General features: G+C 31.3%; 2 protein-coding genes across 2 annotated transcripts; one reads left to right on the top strand and one right to left on the bottom strand.

The window, feature by feature from the left end:
• Positions 1–3,485: 3,485 nt before the first annotated feature.
• Positions 3,486–4,359, top strand: LOC131612220 (uncharacterized). Its single transcript, XM_058884024.1, has one exon. The coding sequence runs from the start codon at positions 3,584–3,586 to the stop codon at positions 4,127–4,129; it is 546 nt and encodes a 181-aa protein (XP_058740007.1). The 5' UTR covers positions 3,486–3,583; the 3' UTR covers positions 4,130–4,359.
• Positions 4,360–5,463: 1,104 nt separating this feature from the next.
• On the bottom strand, positions 5,464–10,759 carry LOC131609778 (uncharacterized). Its single transcript, XM_058881574.1, has 5 exons — positions 10,052–10,759; positions 9,896–9,951; positions 7,981–9,777; positions 6,514–6,625; positions 5,464–6,419 (listed from the first exon to the last, which is right to left on the bottom strand). Exons 1-5 carry the CDS (start codon positions 10,194–10,196, stop codon positions 5,680–5,682), a joined length of 2,850 nt encoding a protein of 949 aa, XP_058737557.1. The 5' UTR covers positions 10,197–10,759; the 3' UTR covers positions 5,464–5,679.
• Positions 10,760–21,288: the final 10,529 nt, after the last annotated feature.

Genomic DNA, 21,288 nt, shown 5'->3' with positions numbered 1-21,288 from the left:
CTCCAATGTGATGGTGGAGGTGAGTATAAACCAGTTCAGAAAATAGCCATAGAGTCAGGAATCCAATTTAGAATGTCATGTCCATATACCTCTCAGCAGAATGGTAGAGCAGAAAGAAAACATCGACATGTGGCTGAACTAGGACTCACACTACTAGCACAGGCCAAAATGCCCTTACACTACTGGTGGGAAGCTTTCTCGACCTCAGTTTTTCTTATCAACAGATTGCCCTCATCAGTTAACCCAAATAAAAGTCCATATTCATTATTGTTTGGAAAGGAACCTGACTATGATGCCTTGAAGCCTTTCGGTTGTGCATGCTACCCTTGCCTCAAACCATACAATCAACACAAACTTCAATTCCACACCACTAGGTGTGTGTTCTTGGGATATAGCAACTCTCACAAGGGATATAAGTGTCTCAATTCTCATGGAAGAATTTTTGTCTCAAGACATGTTGTCTTCAATGAGAATCACTTTCCATTTTATGATGGCTTTCTTGACACAAGGAATCCATTAAAAACTCTAACTGAAAGTGTCCCTATTGTTCTTCCTCCTTTACCTACAGGTACCACTACAAGTCACACAATTGAACCAAGTAACAATGATGTGAACCACCAGGCAGAAGACCTAGCTGTTAATGAAGATCAACCAGTCTTCAGTGAGATCTCTGTCACTGCAGATGAGGCAACTTCTCATACAAATGAAACACCAGCAACAACAGGCTCAATACAGGACACAGACCCAGTAGAGGATACATTAGAGGATAATCAACATGTCCAGCAGATACGTACTAAGAGCAAGGCAGGGATCTACAAGCCCAAACTACCTTATATAGGACTTACAGAGACACACAAAGAGGATACGGAACCAGAAAATGTAAATGAAGCACAAGTCAGACCAAGGTGGAAAGAAGCCATGGATGCAGAATTTAAAGCTCTAACAGCAAATCACACTTGGACACTAGTACCATTTCAGGGGCAGAATAATATCATAGACTCAAAGTGGGTTTTTAAAACCAAGTTCAAGGCAGATGGCTCAATTGAAAGAAGAAAAGCAAGATTGGTTGCCAAAGGTTTTCAACAAACTGCAAGTTTGGACTATGATGAGACCTTCAGTCCAGTGATCAAATCCAGCACTGTAAGAATTGTTCTATCCATTGTAGTACATTTAAATTGGGAAGTTAGACAATTGGATATAAACAATGCATTCTTGAATGGCAATCTCAAAGAAACTGTGTTTATGCATCAACCAGAAGGATATATAGACTCAACCAAACCTTATCACATATGCAAATTAACCAAGGCAATCTATGGCCTGAAGCAAGCCCCAAGGGCATGGTTTGACAGGTTGAAGGATACTCTACTAAAATGGGGATTTCAAAACACCAAGAGTGATTTATCACTGTTTGTCCTTAGAGGAACTGACCATATCACACTTCTCCTCATATATGTTGATGACATAATAGTAACAGGGAGCAACAAAAGGTTCCTAGAGACCTTCATCACTCAACTAAACATTGTTTTCTCTCTTAAAGACCTAGGCCCTCTACACTACTTCCTGGGGATTGAAGTACACAGAGATACTGGTGGAATGTACCTGAAACAAACAAAGTACATTAGAGACTTGCTTAAAAGGTTTAATATGGAAAAAGCCTCATCCTGCCCCACACCAATGACAACAGGGAAACAACTAACTGCTGAAGGAGAACCTATGGCCAACCCTACACTATACAGACAAGCAATAGGTGCATTACAGTACCTAATCAATACTAGGCCAGACATAGCGTTCTCGGTTAACAAACTCAGCCAATTTATGAGTTCCCCAACCATAGATCATTGGCAAGGAATAAAAAGGATATTAAGATATCTCCATGGAACAACAAATTTATGTCTTCATATCAAGCCCTCAACTGATCTTGATATTGTTGGATTCTCTGATGCAGATTGGGCTACTAGCATAGATGATAGGAAATCCATGGCAGGACAGTGTGTGTTCCTTGGTGAGACGTTAATCTCGTGGGCCTCGAGAAAACAAAGAGTGGTGTCAAGGTCAAATACTGAGTCAGAATACAGAGCTTTGGCTGACCTAGCAGCTGAAGTAGCTTGGATCAGATCGCTATTAGGTGAGCTAAAACTTCCTATGCCCAGGAAACCAGTTTTATGGTGTGATAACTTGAGTGCCAAGGCACTAGCATCCAATCCAGTGATGCATGCTCGATCCAAACATATTGAAATAGATGTCCACTACATACGTGATCAAGTACTTCAAGATCAAGTCACAATATCCTACGTACCCACAGCGGATCAAATTGCAGATTGCTTAACCAAACCGCTCACACACACAAGGTTCAACATGATGAGAGACAAACTTGGGGTGACTATGTCACCATCAGTTTGAGAAGGGGAGTTAAAGAAAGTTATGATTCTAATAACTCCGTATTGATCTCAATATCACTGGCATTATACAGTTTCCATGTTTTAGTATCATGACTTTATTTGCTATGATTCTGTCACAGCATGTGTATAGCTGTCATGATAAATTCCTTCCATATATGTTCATTCTTGTAATTAGTCCTAGCATAATTCTAGGATCTCATATGTACTACAACCATGTATATAAACATAATTTGTCAAATGAATAGATAAGTCATTTTTATACCTTTCTGTCTCTCAATGTGGGAGAAGATGTGATGGCGTTTCGGCGTAAGGAGAGGTTTTCAGTTGGTACTTACAATTATAGCAAGCTGTCATATGAAGTTCTTTATCAAGAAGAGAACTCGGGGTCGAGTTCTTTACAAGTGAAGGAGACTGATGTAGGAGGATTGTGCGTATCAAAGAAGAAATCGCACGTCGGAAAGCATTTTAATATTTAAGCAATTTTAGTTTTAATATTTAAGCAATTTCTATTTTATTCGTTTTATTTAATTTTGTTTTGGATTAAAGGTCCATGAGGCCCAATAGGGTTTATTTGTTTTTTGTATTTAAAGACCTTTGGCATGGCCATAAGGATTATCTCTTTTATTATAATAGAATCCAAAGTTTTCTTTATTCCTGGTGGACTCCAGAGCTTATCTATAGGGTTTGCGCTTGCAACCCTGTTTTTAGCGCTTGCTATTCCTTTGGGCGGCTTCCGACTGCGTCAGATTTATACATAAATTACATTAACAAAATATTTTATTTAATTTGCATGTTGACATTGACCGTGATATAAATATTTTATATAATTAAAACATGGAAGAAAAAATTATAATACATTTGTTTATGACACAAAATTAGATAATCAAGTACAAGGAATATAAAATTCCACGTGCAATATAAAATAGAGAAGCTATCAGTAAAAAATATATACCTTTCATTTCACAATTAAAAGCATCTTCTGTCTCATTTATTATGACCGTTACAAAATCAAATACCGTAACACTATTTTGTTTTATTTTATTACAAAAAAGTGGTAAAAACAGAAACATAAACCAACAACTATAACAAAACATTCCAACGGCTATATTTTCTGTCTCATCTTCCAAACCCTATTCTCTTCTCTGTTCTCATCTCCACAACACTGAACAAAACATCATAACAACATGGATTTGGAGAGAGGACCCAGATACGATGAATACGCTAAACTGAGAGAGAAAAAGCTTCGATTCAACTACCAACAATACCAACAACAAGATTATCAAGAAGAACAGCAAGAAAAAGAGAATGTTTTTGAATCAAAAATTCCAACCATATCAACAAAACAAGCCAAGTATCAGACTGGTGTGTCTTCTGTAAGAAAAGGGTCTTCTTCTCTTGTAGCTCAATCTGTACCGGATTTCTCTTCATTGTTGAGGAAAGAGAATCGCAAACCAGTCAGTAACAATATGCAACCTACTACATTGACGCCTCCGTTGAAGAACAAGAACAAAGGTTGCGGTGTTATGTCGAGTTCGAGAGGCGGTAGTAGATCGGTAAATGGGAATGGAGAGAAGAGAAAGGGTTATGGTGGTGGTGGTGGGATTCTTACGGCGAGGAAAAGCTATGCGAATTTTGATGAACTGAGGAGTTTTTCTTCGGCTACTGCAAATGCTATCAATGGTGAGAGTAGGAATTGTAGGGTTGTAGGGAAGAAAACTGTTTTAAGGTGAAGAGATCTTTGAATTCTCAATTTTTAGTTCTTATTCACTTTTTTCTCATATTTTCAATTTTCAATTTTCATTTTTCTGAAATTTTTTTTTTGGAGGGTGGATTTGTAGTAGTAGTATTAAAAGGTTCTAAGCTTGTGTGATTTGAGTGTTGATTATTGGAATATTATTACAGAAGAATAGTTTTCATATTTTTCTGTTATTGGGAAGGATATTGTTTGTTGTATTTTTAATGAAATAAGTAAATTTGTTTGTTTCTTTATTAATTGGTAAAGACCCTATTAATTTAAGTATATCTTTTACTTCATTATTATTGGAAGGAAAAACTGAACTTTTACATTAACTATGTTGAGACAATCTCAAGTCTCATTGATTGAATATGATAAGACCTACATAGAGCTTAAGAAATCCAGGCAATTTTACCTTAAAAAACATTTTGCCAATTTTTTTTAGTGTACACTCCATTTTTAAAGCGAAAAGAAAGACTATTTATCTGAAATTCTTTTGGAACTAACATCTCAATAGATGATTAAATAAGATAAGTGAAAGTAAAAGATAATAAACACAATTAAACTTTGTTAATGCAGTTTGATCAATACTATAGAGCATTTATAATTCTCTTTATTTTTTTGTTTAATGAATTTGAATTTTAGAGTTAAAGCATTATATAATAAGACTCAATTTATAATAATAAACATGAAGTTCTCACACCTTCCTGTTATCTATTCATAATAATCTTTTTAATATGAGTCATACTCAAAAATATATATAATAATCTCCACAATATCAATTATTCTCAACAATAGTCTCCTGATTTTATAACTCATACTCAATAAATTCATTTAAAGAAATAAATGTTGGTCCAACCTGAGATGAACTCGAGTTGATGAACTCATACTCCTATTATATTTTTGCATTCTTAAAATCACATCCCAATGCTATTTTATTATGGAAAAAAGCTGGAAAATGAAACATAGTTGAAATTGAAATGAACTTTTTTTTGCTTTTCAATGCGCAATCAATGAAACACGACTTAAATTTTTTTTGTCTTTTTCAATGCACAATCAATGAGACACTATAATTTAAGTTTATCAATCACTTGGTTTGATTTCATGAAAGTTAATCAAACTTGAAAGCCTAAGAATGTGTTTTTAGTAACCCACTGAACCACTGCTGCCAAGGTCCTTTCTAACTTCACTTAGAGAAGCTTTGTAAGTGTAGCTTCTTTGATCACCAAAGATATGCTAAGATTTATCAAAATCAAAATTTAATAACATCAGCGAAATATATGGTCTATGCTTATCATTGTTTAAGTTCTATTGTTTCTAAGAAAATGCTAAAACCAAAAACATACTAATTTCCTCAAATCGAAACACAAAATAATAATAACATTATTAAAACAACAGCATTGTCACAGGACATTCTTTGTCCAAAATTCATATAGGCCTAAAGAACCCTCCATTAGAGATACTACCATAATCCCATTTGTACAAAAAAACAGAACATGAATATAGAGATGCTATGCTGCATTGCATGACCAACTCAGTGGAATTTCAAAAGGAGTAAGAACTATGCTTGCAACCTACAAACTCTTCAACAACTTCATCAACCAAACTATGAAGTATAACTCCATCTATATCAACACCGGCCTCAAATGCTTCGATATCAAAGTCATCCCATTTCCCGAGGGAATGACTCATCTCCCATTCGATTATTTCATCAGGTACCATCCCAACCATACACGCCCACTTATTTGCCTCTCTCGTGACCTCTTGAGTCAATGTCACGTCTTTCATGCATAACGGCAGCTGCGTCCATGAGTTGAATCCAGAGTGAAAATATTGGTAACAATTAGATTCTAGATATTCTATAACGCAGTCCAAGATAAATCCATTGAGCATCTTTCTTGGTTTGGAATTGGAATTGGAATCCTCACAGCCAACAAAACCGTTAAAATCAGTCAACATAGCATCCAATTCATTATGAAGAAACCGAGAAATTAGAAGCTGTGGTTGCGGCATTTCTTCCTCGCTATTTTCATTTGCAATTCGAAGCACTAATTCAGCATTCATTAGAACACTCTTCATATTGTTGAGCTTGCTTCTTGTGAAATGTGTCCCGAAAGAATATAACCATTGCAATGCCATAGAAATTTGGTAGACAATATCAATTAGTATCTTGCTTATACTTCCTTTATTAAAAGACACTGCAGAATCTAAAAGTTCGTCGTCATGTTCCATTTGTTCCGGCTGGCTATACGAGAAACTCACGGAATCAGGGTGAAAACCTCGTCCTGTAATTCAATCAAAGATCAGAAAGAGAATAAATAAATTGAAATTGTGTGAATCATTTTTAAATTGAATGCAGCTTATCAAGTTAGAATTTACCTGAGCTTTCGTCGAGACTACTAGAAGAAAATGAAGCTTCTAAAACAGATCCGGGACTGAGATGATTATCATTGCAAGAGGCTCCTAACAATCTTTCTTGTTTGGTTTCACACTGATAAGAAAAGAAACCAAAGATAACATCAGGTAGTATAAATAATAATAGGACTCTTCCTATACATTTGAAGTGCTGGAAATAAAATCTCTTAATTACTTATAATTATCTCATTTTTTCCAAGCAGCACAAATCCATTTAATAGAAGAAGAATAGATTCAATGTACTATCATAGAGTTACAGGATAAAATTCCTCTTATTGTACACTGTACTACATTAAGAATTTACTATCTTGATGTACATAATCTGTCTCACTATCCAGAATGAATAATGACTCAAAAACAATTGTCTCAAAATAAAATAAATGGTTATTTCATTTTTCAATGCAATAATAATTACTATCTATAGAACTCACTAGATTCAATGAGAGAGTATTAAAAAAGTTGATGGTATAAAATTGTTTAAAATTGTTACAATTTTAAAAAAGTTAAAATATCAATTTGAAAATTATTAAGGACCAATTTGCAATTTTAGAACAAATATAAGGGTCAATATGTAAATTTTGGAAAATATGAAAACCAACTTGCAAAATTTGGAATAATAATAATATTCAATTTGACATTCACATTCTAGGGCGGATGTCAAATTTTTTTATTTTAATTGTAATTTCAATGTGATATTATACCCTAATGTATCGTGTTTCTTCTAATTTTTTTTAAATATCAAATACACATCAAATTATAAGTTGACTCTCCAAAGTCTTTCCCTCCAAATTGTGGTCTTTAGAGCATTGGGTCTTACGTTGCTCACGCCTTCCCCGGACTCCCCCACGTTCATAGTTTCAAGAGACCTTGACACCACATATCCACCCAAAACCTTAAGGCAATGGGGGTATGGGTCACCTCTCTTATAAACCCAACATTTCCTCCATTCCTAGTCGATGTGAGACTTTAGCACAACTTTCACCCTTGAAACCCAACATATGTACACGAGGGTTTAGACCACTATTTATTTGAGTTCACCATAGTCCAATATTTGACACCCATTAAATAGGTATGTCATGTGTAGCATATATTATTTATCTGAGCAATAGACATGAGGTTTCAAATCAACTAGAGTGCACAGAATTTACCAAGTGTGGCTAGGCTCAAGTGGTTAATGAACTATAATTAAGAACGAATCATTCGGGAGAACTCAGGTTTGAATTCTAGGTAGAACAAGATGAAGTCTAAGCAATTAACAAATAAGTTAGGGGATAACAAGATGTTACACAATACTTGGTTGCAAATATAAACAGACTCGAGCACTGCATACTGCAAGTTTTCAACGAAAACAAGCATTTGATAACTGATAATTTAACAAAAGCAAAACAGACAGAATATTATAAGAAAACAGTATTGATGAAGAAGACTTACAAGGAATCCAACATCTTCACTATGCATATGACCGTCATGACCGATCAAATGTTCTGAACTTAGAGCAGATATCAGCTCCTGAAGAATCACCGCACTTGATTTTTGAGGTAGAGCATTTGTAGCCAACTCATTTTTTCGAGAAGTTAGTTCCCTTAACTTTTGTTCTAGAAAACAACTTAACTCATCAACTTTCAAGGATTGAGGTCTTTGGAAGTATTTATTCCTCTCATTGTTGTTGTTTGTCTCTTCCATCTCCACAGGCATTCCCGTCTTTTGCTTCAAATGGGAACTAAATGTGAATGAAACTGCATCATTGTTCCTATTGGGGCTCACCTTAACCGGTTCTCGTTGACCACCTCTATTTTTTACATTGGGACTGTTCAATGAGGAAGAGCCAAAGTCCCTCCTTTTTCCACCATTTGCATCATGGCGAAGATTTCTCTGTTTCAAACCAACTGAATTAGCAGGAGTCGTGCCTTCGAGTTGTGTGACATTCGGGGTTCTTTTCCTCTCCAATGTCCTTACACGAGACGGGGACTCGTGCTGTTGTCTATAACAAGGTTTTTTCTCTAAGTTAAATTTGGAACTATCAACTTTAGTAGGCGATCTCATCCTTGTTCGACCACTTACACTTCTATTCAAAGCAACAAAGTCTTTAGTCCCACTTGCAGTGCTCGCGTGCGATGATACTCTTTTTACTTGCGTACTACTCGTTGTTGATCCAGATGAAGACCCTTCACTACTTAATTTTGATTCTTGTGTTTTGTGTTTATAGGCGAAAGAAGATGCATCATCCTCTCGAGCCCTTAATGGTTGACATGATGAACTACATTTAGCCGGACCTTCGCGGGGCATTGGAATTCTTATGGTAGTCGGTTCATTCCATGAGCGTTGCGCATAATTCTTCCCCTCTTCATCAGAAACAGACGATGAGAACTTTCCCTGACTTCTCGGAAGAACGATATCTCTTCCTTGTCCTTGAGAGGGAGCAAAAGACTTTCCCTTCTTAATCGACGATACCATAGAGGCAGCATTGATTTCCACGTCAGAAACAATCGGCGGAGAAACATCTGGTGGTCCCCTAACCTCCACCGTGCAATCAATTACATCAAGCAAATTGCCACAATTTTTGCAAGAAGACTGCCCTGATAAAGGTTTGGCTGTGCAGGAAGCATAACAAGATTGACTTTGCATAACCGGTGACTTATTTCCAACACCATCCGCTCCAATGCCGGCCTTAAGAGGACATGTAGACGCGTGATTCGTAAGAGAACCTTTACCTCTACTCGCATGCAGTCCAGGTTCCAAAATCTTAGCAGCCGCTCCTATCAATCTAGAGCCTCGAGAAGCACTTTTTCCAGAACTAACCCTAGGACTTTTCAAAGGAGAAGCAAGTTTCGGATGATGATGATGATTATGATTTTGGTTATACTTTTTCGCTCGCGACAAAACACTCTTAATATGAAGAGCCTCCGCTCCAAACCTAGTCACTGCATTTCTCTCGCACAATCCCGTTTTCTGAAGCTTCTGAGGTCTCGAATCATGCTTCACAACTCTCATTTCCGAATCCTTACCTTGCCTATCCAACTCACAACGATCACTCAAACACTCCTTCTCATCGCCACAACTATAATCAGGACACAAAGCTTTCTTCGACTTCTCTCGCTGAGCAGCCGGAATAGAATCTAGACCCATCAACCTCGCCACCAAACTCGGAACCCGCATTTCACTCTTTTGCTCTACATCTACACCGTGACTCCCCCCTTTCGGGAAACCTCCACTATTCTCATTAGCAATCTACAATTGAAACACAACAACAAAAGCCAACAAAATGATTAACCTCTAAACATCAATAAACACCAAATCAGAAATTCATAACACCAAAATGATTAATCTCTTCAAAGCATAAGCTTACCAAGTGAAGCTTGGAATTCGGCATTTTTTCATCTCCTCTAAACTTTTTCGCACGAGCTGATACATACACAGCAACAACAAAGATCAAAACAAAAACATCAGTTTCAACAAAAACATCATTTTCCATGCTAAATCAGATGACTAGAAAGTAACTAACCAGGAGTGAGAAGCTTCTTAGAGAAGAGCTTTTTCTTAACAAGTCTCTTCTTCCAATCAATAAGTTGAAAGAAAATGCCAACACAACCACCAGGTTTTTGAACCTTATCTGTAATAGCCAAATTCTTCACTGAAGATTCACTCATTTTCGCAACACTTTCCACCAAACCCAAAAAGACAAAAACAACTTCCTCAACAATGAACTTCTCTCAACATTGTTTTACAGCAAAAAACCTTCCACCCCATTACTAAAAAAACAATTTTTTTAAAACCCTTCAACTTCCTGAATACCCTGCAATTCTAAAAAACCATATTTCTCTTCCAGAAAAAGCACTCATTGAGACACAAAAGAATCCCAAAAACTCTTTCTTTAAGGAAAAAAACGTACAATAATGTAATCCAAAACAAACACTGGTAAAAACTCCTGTGCTACACACGACAGCACAGAAGCAGAAAGCAACCTGTGATGGTGCAAAACGACGAGTGACCCCACAAGAAAGCCATAACCACAAACAAAGCAAATGGAAACAATCACCCACTTGAAAGAGTACAGGAAAAAATGCTCCCACTAATAATAGTACAGATTTTTCACACTTTGTTCTTGTTCTTCCGGTTTTTGTGTTGTGGCGCGTGCAGATTGTGAGAGAGTGACAGAGAGATGAGTAGGATAAGATGAAAGAGACAAAAAGGACACAACCTTCGATCACCTATGTATTGGTCAACACAAAAAATATTTATCTAAATACACTCTGTGAACTGGTTATTTATTTAATATGTCCTAAAAAAAATAGTGGAGTGAACCAGATATATTAGAGTTTGCAAGTCTGAAATTTTAATCTGATTAAAAAAAAATGCGGACAAATAAATAAATCGGGTCCGTTTTACCATCCCTAGATCTGACTTTGTCTCCAAACTTAATAAGAGATAAGATTTGACCACCTACCTCCACCCCGAATTGAGAAGGAATTTTTTCATTTTGATATGCATTCACCTACAAAAAATATTTATAATTTTTTTATAAAGATATCTGGTTTTTTATATAAATAAAGAGTTTAATTATCATGCTCAATGTAAAAAAATTTATATCATTACTGCATCATGACCATTCAATTGAATTACTTTAAAAAAAATTAAAAAAAGTCAAACATCACTAACTTATCAACGGTTGTGATTAGTGTAAAACTTCTTTACACAGTTGTTAGAGGCCAATTTATATACATAATTGTTCATATTTTTGTGGTCTTTTACAACTTTTATCATAGTTTTCAAGTGTTTACTCATTATATTCATGTAAATAAATAAAATCAAGTTTATGTTTGTAAATATGTAGTTCATTTACTTTTCTTTTGTATTTTGTAGGTAAATAGCAAGTTTTGGAACTCAAAAAGAGTGGAATAGAAGAGCTTTGAAGAGGCGAGGAGTCCAAATCAAGCAAGGAAGTGTCAGCAAGCTCGCTAAGCGGACCTCAAGCGCGCTTGCATAGGAGTAATCCAGAGAGGAGACATATATTGTAGCTCGCTTAGCGGATCAAGCTCGCTAAGCGCGATCAACTTTGGAAATCAAATATTTTCGTGAGTTTGCTTAGCGCACTTAGCTGGCTAAGCGAGATTCCACTTTTTGGCACTTGATAGTAAGCACTTAGAGATATTTTATGGGGCTTAAGCTTATCTTTCCACGAACTTTTCTCATTGTAACTTTTAGGGCACAAAATATAGAGGAGAGAAAAACAACTTTAGGAGATTTTAGCAAGATTTCCAAGCATCTTTCATCTTCATCTTTGAGTTTGATGCTAGTTAGTCTTCTTTTGTTATTTGTTGTTGAAGCTTCTATGGCTATGGAGAGCTAAACATCTTTTATGTCAATATTAGAGGTAGTTAACTTGTGTATTATATATTTCTTTTGATCTTTTGTATATGAATTTGGTTGATGATTAATATATGGTGAATATCTTGTTGTTTATGTTCTATTTGTTGTTTTGAATCACTATTGAGAGATATGTTTAAAACCTTGACCTAAAGATATGCATCTATCAACAAACAAACTCTAGAGATAGATTTGTGAGTTGATAATCACTTGTATCAAGCTTTTAAGATTATCATGTTGATTGTTGGCATGAGAGATCATCTAATGGTTAATATGATAATATTCATAATATTGCTTTAGAGATAAATGGTATCGAGAGGATACGTGATTGTATTAATCATTAATAAGTTCATACGCTTGATTAATCGAATTTATGTGAAGCAAGTTAACGAAACCTAATCTTGACACGTTTTTCTCAAACCGTTTAAAACCCTATTTTACCGTCTTTGCTTAATTTTCATGCGATCTAAACCTTATGTTACTAAACTCTTTCAGAACCCTCACTCAAAACATATTTAACTGTAGAACGACAGTAATGTCGCACTAATCCCCGTAGAAACGATAAAGAAAATATTTATCCTATCAAAATACAACTGTCGGTACATTTCAATTAAATTCATAAATAAAAATCAATAATTAAATTAAATATTTAATATTTTAATAAGTATTATATTATTTAATTATTTTCATTTAATTGATATTTATATAAAATAAATATAAATTTTAATAAATTTGTAATATTAAAATTAAGAAAAATAAATGTGTAATATAAATTTTAATAAATTTGTTATATTAAAATTAAGAAAAATAAATATATAATAAAATATTAAATTAACTATAATAAAATAAATTTAATAGAATAGATGGATGCGAGAGAAATATTAGTATCCTCATCCCAAGTCGGGCCATGTTCAAATTTTTGTTACAATAGAAACTCTTTAAATTAATAATGTCAGGGAGAAATTTATTAATTTAAAGAGTTTCTTTAAATTAATAATGTCAGGATCGGAGAAATTTATTAATTTAAAGAGTTATTAATTTATCGATAAATTAATAATTATTAATTTAAAGAGTTTTTAAGTAATTATATTATACATACTAAACAAAAAGCCAAATTAGTCTATGCCTCTTATAATTACGTTGCAGCAACCTTGGAATTCAACTTAAATTAGTAACTATTGTGTTCATCATATGCTATTGGATGCAATAAGAAAAGTTAGAGATGAGCTCCAAATAGACTTGAACTTTAAAGTAAAACAGACAACTATTGAATTATATTTCAATAGAGTAATATATATTTTTTTGTTTCTATGAATTATTAATTTATGATTTTTTTGGGATCGAAAATTATAAAGGGATCTCCCGAAAAATTATTATCTTATTCTTTTATCGAGTTTTTCAATTTTTTACATTGGCCCAAGTCGGGACTGGACAAATTTATTATTTTAGAGAGTTTATTAATTTACCGAGTATTAATTTAAAAAATTTCTACCGTATATTTATCGGTGACAAACTATTACTTTTAATCTTTAAAGTGACGTTAATTATTCTTTTAAATTATACTCTCTAATTTAAAATAGAAATAGTATTATATTTTAAGAAATAAAAATTCAAAATTAAATAGTACATTCGATATTATGTCAAAATAGTAATAATATATAAAAATAGTTAAAGGGACATTCACTTTAAATTTAATTCACTACTAGTAAGATACCCGTGCTATCGCACGGGTTCCGTATGAATTGATATTACACATAGTCATATCTTATTTTTCAGCTTTGAAATTTATTTTACAGATAATAAACATTCACAAAATCACAAATATAAACTAATAATATATATCAACCTTTATCACAAATATAAACTAATAATATATATCAACCTTTATGTATTGATTCAAGTAGTATTTTCTAAATATTTGTAACAACAATACATTTATTTGATACAATAACAACAATACATTTATTTGATACAATATAAGCGTTTATAAATATTTGTAACTTATTCTTGTTTATAAATTTAATTGTATTAGTAGTGAATTTTTTATAAACTATTTGTAATTTATTCCCGTTTATAAAAATAAATGTATCAACAATAGACTTTATTTTATTATAAAAATGTTTGTAACTTATTCTTGTCTATAAAAATATTTGTATCAACAATAGACTTTTTCCCTTTATAAAAACTATTTGTAACTTGTTCCCGTTTATAAAATTAATTCTATCAACTGTAGACTTTTTTTCGTTTATAAAAATATTTGTAACTTATTCCCATTTATAAAAATATTTGTAACTTATTCCCATTTATAAAAATATTTGTATCAACAATAGACTTTTTTCTGTTTATAAAAAATATTTGTAACTTATTTTGGTTTAAAAAAATAATTGTATAAACGATATATGTTTTACCATTTACCAATCGTTAGTTGGTCCAGTGGTGATTGGCGCTGGACTTGGTAGGGAGAACCACGGTTCAATCCCCCGCATCCCCGATCGGGAGGGGATGGAACCACTTCATGCTAGAACTCGCCCCCGAACTGGACTAAACCGGTGGTATAAAGCCAAAAAAAAAAAATTATAACTTATTCTCGTTCATAAAATTAATTGTATAACCACTTGATGCCAGAACTCGCCCTCGAACCGGACTAAACAGGTGGTATAAAGCCAAAAAAAAAATTGTAACTTATTCTCGTTCATAAAATTAATTGTATCAACAATATATTTTTTCCCATTTATAAAAATATTTGTAATTTATTTCTGTTTGTAAAATCAATTGTATCAACCATAAACTTTTTCCCGCTTATAAATATATTTGTAACTTATTCCCGTTTATAAAAGTATTTGTATAAGAATATACCATTTTCCGTTTATAAAACTATTTGTAACTTATTTCCGTTTAAAAAAATAATTGTATCAACATTAGACTTTTTCCTGTTTATAAAAATATTTGTAATTTATTCCCGTTTATAAAATCAATTGTATCAACGGTAGCCTTTTTCCCATTTATAAAAGTATATGTAACTTATTCTCGTTTATAAAATCAATTGTATCAACATTAGACTTTTTTCTGTTTATAAAAATATTTGTAATTTATTTTCATTTATAAAAATATTTGTAACTTAGTATTTTTCCCGTTAATTAATATTTTTGTGATAATAAATAAATAAAATTGATTAAATATGTCTTAAAAATAAAATTAAAATTAAAATCACATTTATATAATTATAAATTTAATAATATATATATTTAAGAACGGTCTTTACAATAAAATTTATTAAAATTTTAAAGAATAATTTGACTTTTTTAAATATTAGTGAAAATATTTTTTATCAATATTTATTTTATCAAGAAATTTTTTAAATCATTTAACTAATATCTGAATATTAACTCTTTGTTTAAAAAATACTTCGGTCATGCTTCAAAATAGAGTTACTTGATATTACAATGAAGTATCTTTCTGAAAAAAATACTTTTGCAAAACTAAACTATTAAATATGTTTTAATCAAAATTAAATAAATAAAATATATATATATATATATATATATATATATATATATATATATATATATATATATATATATATATATATATATTTAATAAAAGTTAAATTGCAAAAACAAATAAAAATACAATACATAAGCATTCTTTTTAATTTAGGGCTAATGTTTTAGTTCCACATAGATAATAAAGTATATAAGTAAAGTTAAATAATTTTGACATTTTAGTTAATATAGTGAATATTTGTATTCATTAGGATATATATTATTTTTTAATGTATACTATAGTTAACATAGTAAATCTTTGTATTCATTAGAATATATATTATTTTTTATTGAATACTAAAATATTTGATTGAGACATATTAAGTTAGAATTATATTATTTAATATTAAAATGATTGAAAATAATAAGAGTAGCAAATTTCATACAAAGTTATGTCACTGATTCACTCTTTAATCATAGTTTTTGTATTTATTAAAATAAATTTTATTAACTAATAATTAATTCTTATTTATTATGAGTATAAAGTTTTAAAAAATAATTGATGAATGATAAAATAGAGAAATCCACTACGTATACAAACATTTCAATAAAAAAATAAAAAAATCATTTAATGACATAAATTTATTCTATAATTATATCTTGTAATTATAAAGCACACAAATTATAATTAGTAAAGTAAATTTTATGGACATTGTTTATAAAAACTTTTCTATATAGTTTCATATTTTTATTAAATATACAGGAAGTGTACATTTTCCCATAATTAAATTATCCACCATTTGTAATTACCATTTCTCAGGAAGAAAGATGATACCAAATGATAATTCTCCTATGGGCTATTTTCCAAGTGTTTTTGAATACGTAAACCTAAAAGTTTCAAACAATATTGAAACTATTTCCAACCATGTAGAAGAGGCTTCAATTATCATCATCATCTTCAGTGCATCATTCCCACTATCATCACCATCATCTAGGAATAACTTTCATTTCCACTATTCGATTCATGAATAACCTCTCCCTATACCAACAAAAATTCCAAAACCAATTAAACTAAACTCAAAAAAATTCTCAACAAATAACAACAAAAAGAAGAATACACTTTTCCCAAACTCACATCAGAATAAATTGTTTTTCATCCCAATTCTTTTGAAAAGTAAAATAGATTATTGCATTAGAATGGGAAACAGAATCTTTAAATTGGAATTGCTGATGAATCAACTTTATACAAAAAGCCAAAATTAACATTATTGAAAATTGATGACGATGATGAACATAAACAAATAGTGATAAATATACACAAGCTCACATGCAATTAATCACATAAATTATTTATAAATAAAACACATAAATTATTAAAGGCAAAACTGTTGTGATTCTCATTGTAATTCAACATTCACAATACTGAAAATACACACAAGCTCACATGAGAATAATGCATGAATTTCATTATCAGAAAAGCTAATATTGGATAATAATAACTGTTGACTGTAATTGTAATTCTGTTCAAAGTGTGATAGCCACACCGGTGCGCAGTGCTAACACAACTTCTTCGCGTACATGGACACCACTGGCATATGATAACAATGTCAAATCTATTATTGTTCCATGTCTGACCAATGAGGCTATTCAATGCAGGATATTTTCCAGCACCCTGATTCATCATCATCACAGTCGCATATGATACCTGCAGGTGGCTAGCAACATTTTCTCGGGTGAGCCCGGAAACATTCATCGATTCCAATTTTGTTAGGAATAGCCTTTGCATACATATGTCAAACAACAAACCGTAAGACTCAAACACACCACAATACTTTGAAGCTAAACTATTCAAACATTTCACATGCATGTTTAGATCAGAACTTCAATTAGTACATAGAAAATAGCATTTAAGTTTATTTTCCTTTCACTTATACATTTCTTCAAACACATAGTGAGAAACAAAACAAAGAAACACCATCCGAATAGCTTACTCAATAGTGAAAGAATAGTTTAAGGTTTGAGGAGAGCTTAGTGTAATATTTATAGGTGCTTTTGATCAATATCGAAAGTTGAAAGGGAGAGTAGATTAGAAGTTGTGTTTTTTCAAAAAGGTATTCAATGAGTTTGTTGTAAGTTGAAAGGGTGAGTAGATTGGAAGTTGTGTATTTTCAAAAAGGTATTCAATGAGTTTCGGTAAGTTGAAAGGGTGAATAGATTGGAAGTTGTGTGTTTTAAAAAGGTACTTCAATGAGTAGATTGGAGAGCTTGTTATCATATTTATGAGTAAAATAAAAATAAAAAATAAATATAATACAACAATAAGTTTGGTGATGCCACGTCACCCACATTAAATGCCAAAACAATATAATTGTAGTATTTTGACAATAGTCATATTTATCCTTGGAATAAGAACAGTTTTAGTTATATAATCAGAGGGTTTTAAGTGTAATTACCAGGTACTTTAATTTTTATATATTGATAATAGATTTTTCCCTTTTATACAAAAATACACCTAAAAAGTGGGATGACTGAATAAAATAGTGGACTTTTATCGTCGGTGTTAAATTAATGCAAACTGATGTTTTTCAAACATATAAGATAGATATATTGAATTATACTATACACTTTTTCTTAAAGAGTTTAACTATGAAACCCATAAAAAAATTATGGATTGGAACCTAAATATCATATAAGGTTTATGAAATCGCTACATACTTTTATTATCATTTTATTTATCATATAATAAGTGTAGTTTTTTTTTACATACATATAATCTATAATATAAGAAAATTAATGGTTGTGGAAAAGTCTAAAATACCCTTATTTATTTTTTTGTCATCACATTAAAATTGTGGTTTTTTGGTCTTTGTACCATAAAGTTCTTAATTTTATTATTAAAATAATACAACTCTTATATTTTATCAAACTTATCAAATCTCTCTCTCTATTCTCTATTTTTTTCTCTTTCATCACTCTCTCACTTCTTTCTTCCAAAATAATTTTATCAGAAAATCAATGGTTGTGGAAAAGTCCAAAATACCCATATTTGATTTTTTACAACCAAATTAAAATTGTGGTTTTTTCGTCTTTGTACCATAAAGTTCTTAATTTTATTATTAAAATAATACAACTCTTATATTTTATCAAACTTATCAAATATCTCTCTCTATTCGTTATTTTTTTCTCTTTCATTACTCTCTGACTTCTTTCTTCCAAAAAAATCCATCAATCTATAATATAAGAAAATTAATGGTTGTGGAAAAGTCTAAAATACCCTTATTTGATTTTTTGCCACCAAATTAAAATTGTGGTTTTTTAGTCTTTGTACCATAAAGTTCCTAATTTTATTATTAAAATAATACAACTCTTATATTTTATCAAACTTATCAAATCTCTCTCTATTCCCTATTTTTTTTCTCTTTCATCACTCTCTCACTTCTTTCTTCCAAAATAATTCTATCAATCTATAATATAAGAAAATTAATGATTGTGGAAAAGTTCAAAATACCCATATTTAATTTTTTGACACCACATTGAAATTGTGGTTTTCTGGTCTTTGTACCATAAAGTTCTTAATTTTATTATTAAAATAATACAACTCTTATATTTTATCAAACTTACCAAATCTCTTTCTCTCTCTATTCTCTATTTTTTCTCTTTCATCACTCTCTCACTTCTTTCTTCCAAAGAAATTCTATCAATCTATAATATAAGAAAATTAATTGTTGTGGAAAAGTCCAAAATACCCTTATTTGATTTTTCGCCGCCACATTAAAATTGTGGTTTTTTAGTTTTTGTACCATAAAGTTCTTAATTTTATTATTAAAATAATACAACTCATGTATTTTATCAAACTTTTCAATTCTCTCTCTGATTTCTATTTTTTTCTCTTTTATCACTCTCTCACTTCTTTCTTCCAAAAAAATTCTATCAATCTATCTATAATATAAGAAAATTAGTGGTTGTGGAAAAATCTAAAATACCCTTATTTGATTTTTTGCCACCATATTAAAATTGTGGTTTTTTTGTCTTTGTACCATAAAGTTCTTAATTTTATTATTAAAATAATACAACTCTTATATTTTATCAAACCTCTCTCTATTCTCTATTTTGTTTCTCTTTCATCACTTTCTCACTTCTTTCTTCCAAAAAAATTCTATCAATCTATAATATAAGAAAATTAATGGTTGTGGAATAGTCCAAAATACCCTTATTTTTGTAAAGATACCTAAACAAAAATGAAGTTTGTATACGGGAAAAAATTTGTTATTGACCTAAATATTTTTATATACGAAAAATTGTATTTATGATCAAATATTTTTTATCAAAAAATGGTATACGGGAAAAAATATATTATTGATATAAATATTTTATTATACGAAAATTTAATATTGATCCAAATATTTTTGTAAATGATACATAAACAAAAATAATATTTGTATACGGAAGAAATCAATTATTTACGAAAAATGGTATTTATGAACCAAATATTTTTTATTTAAAAATGGTATACGGGAAAAAATTTATTATTGATCTAAATATTTTTATATACGAAATTTACTATTGATTCAAATATTTTTGTAAATGATACCTAAACAAAAATGATGTCTGTATACGGGAAAAAAATTTATTATTGATTTAAATATTTTTATATACGAGAAATGGTATTTACGATTAAATATTTTTAATCCAAAAATGGTATACGGGAAAAAATCTATTATTGATCTAAATATTTTTATATGTGAAATAATCAATTATTTATCTAATTTTTTTTAAACATTTTTATTTAAAATAAATGATGTATCTAAATTCGCGTAACCGAACAGAACCCGTGCGTATGCACGGGTTTGTTACTAGTAATAACATTAAAAATAAATAAAAAACTAAGACATGACTATAGAGAAAGAAACTCTTCTTTAATCTTTTCAAAGAAATAATACCAATAAGAATAACATCTAATATCGTTAACAGAAATTTATATGACGGTCTATTCACTTATTTGCCTCATGATGGATGTGGTTGACCTGACTAGTACATATTGAAATGCATATAAAGAGAATGACCTCCTTAGTTAAAGGTCAGAGATGTGAGATATGAGTAAACTTATTCTAGAAAATAGTAGCAATCCGATTGAAACTGTTTCGGAATGTAAACGACTAATAAGACTAGCTTAATTTAAAGGCCTAATCTAGAGCGTCGTCCACTCAAATTAATGAAAAGGTGACTCTCACTAATGAGCCGTACATTGGAGTCATGTATCACACTCATCTCAATTATTGGAGTTGATCTAATTGTCTTTCGTATGTGACTCTGCATTCATCGAGGACGATTCTAATTGTTGTTCGTATATAAGGGTGGTTCTACATCACACCAATGTATGATTCATATACTCTTACAAAGTTACACTTCTTTGACCTACCGACTTAGGCATTGGAGTACTAACATTTCACATACACCTTATCTTGACTTACCCGAGACTCTCACCACAGTATCAAATGCCTTCCACAGTAGACTACACCAAAACATCACCAATTTTATGTTTGACATCGAAATAGTGGCGTCGTATGTGGAAAGCTTTTTTTATTCTCATGAAATTCCACGTCGAATTTCTATAATTTCATGTGTAATATCGTCGTAGTCGTTTTTGTTAACTGATTCGATCTCCGTGAATTTTCACAATCGTCAACAATGGTAGCTCCCAAGGCAACTCAGTCGATTGATCATCACAATGACGCTCATGTAATCGACGTTGTTGCACCGCTCATCATCTTCACTCCTGAAGATCCACCTCCTCCCTCAAGGATAGACAATTCAGTCCTACTGACTTCTCTAACCATCATTCTCGCCATTAACTAACCTCTCTGCTAGTTGGACAGGAAACTTTCCATGTTAA

The sequence above is a fragment of the Vicia villosa genome, linkage group LG6 (genome assembly GCF_029867415.1).
Source record: "Vicia villosa cultivar HV-30 ecotype Madison, WI linkage group LG6, Vvil1.0, whole genome shotgun sequence".
Classification (NCBI taxonomy): Eukaryota; Viridiplantae; Streptophyta; class Magnoliopsida; order Fabales; family Fabaceae; genus Vicia; species Vicia villosa.
Note: the sequence above shows the minus strand (reverse complement) of the source record. Positions and strands in the feature narration are given on the sequence as shown.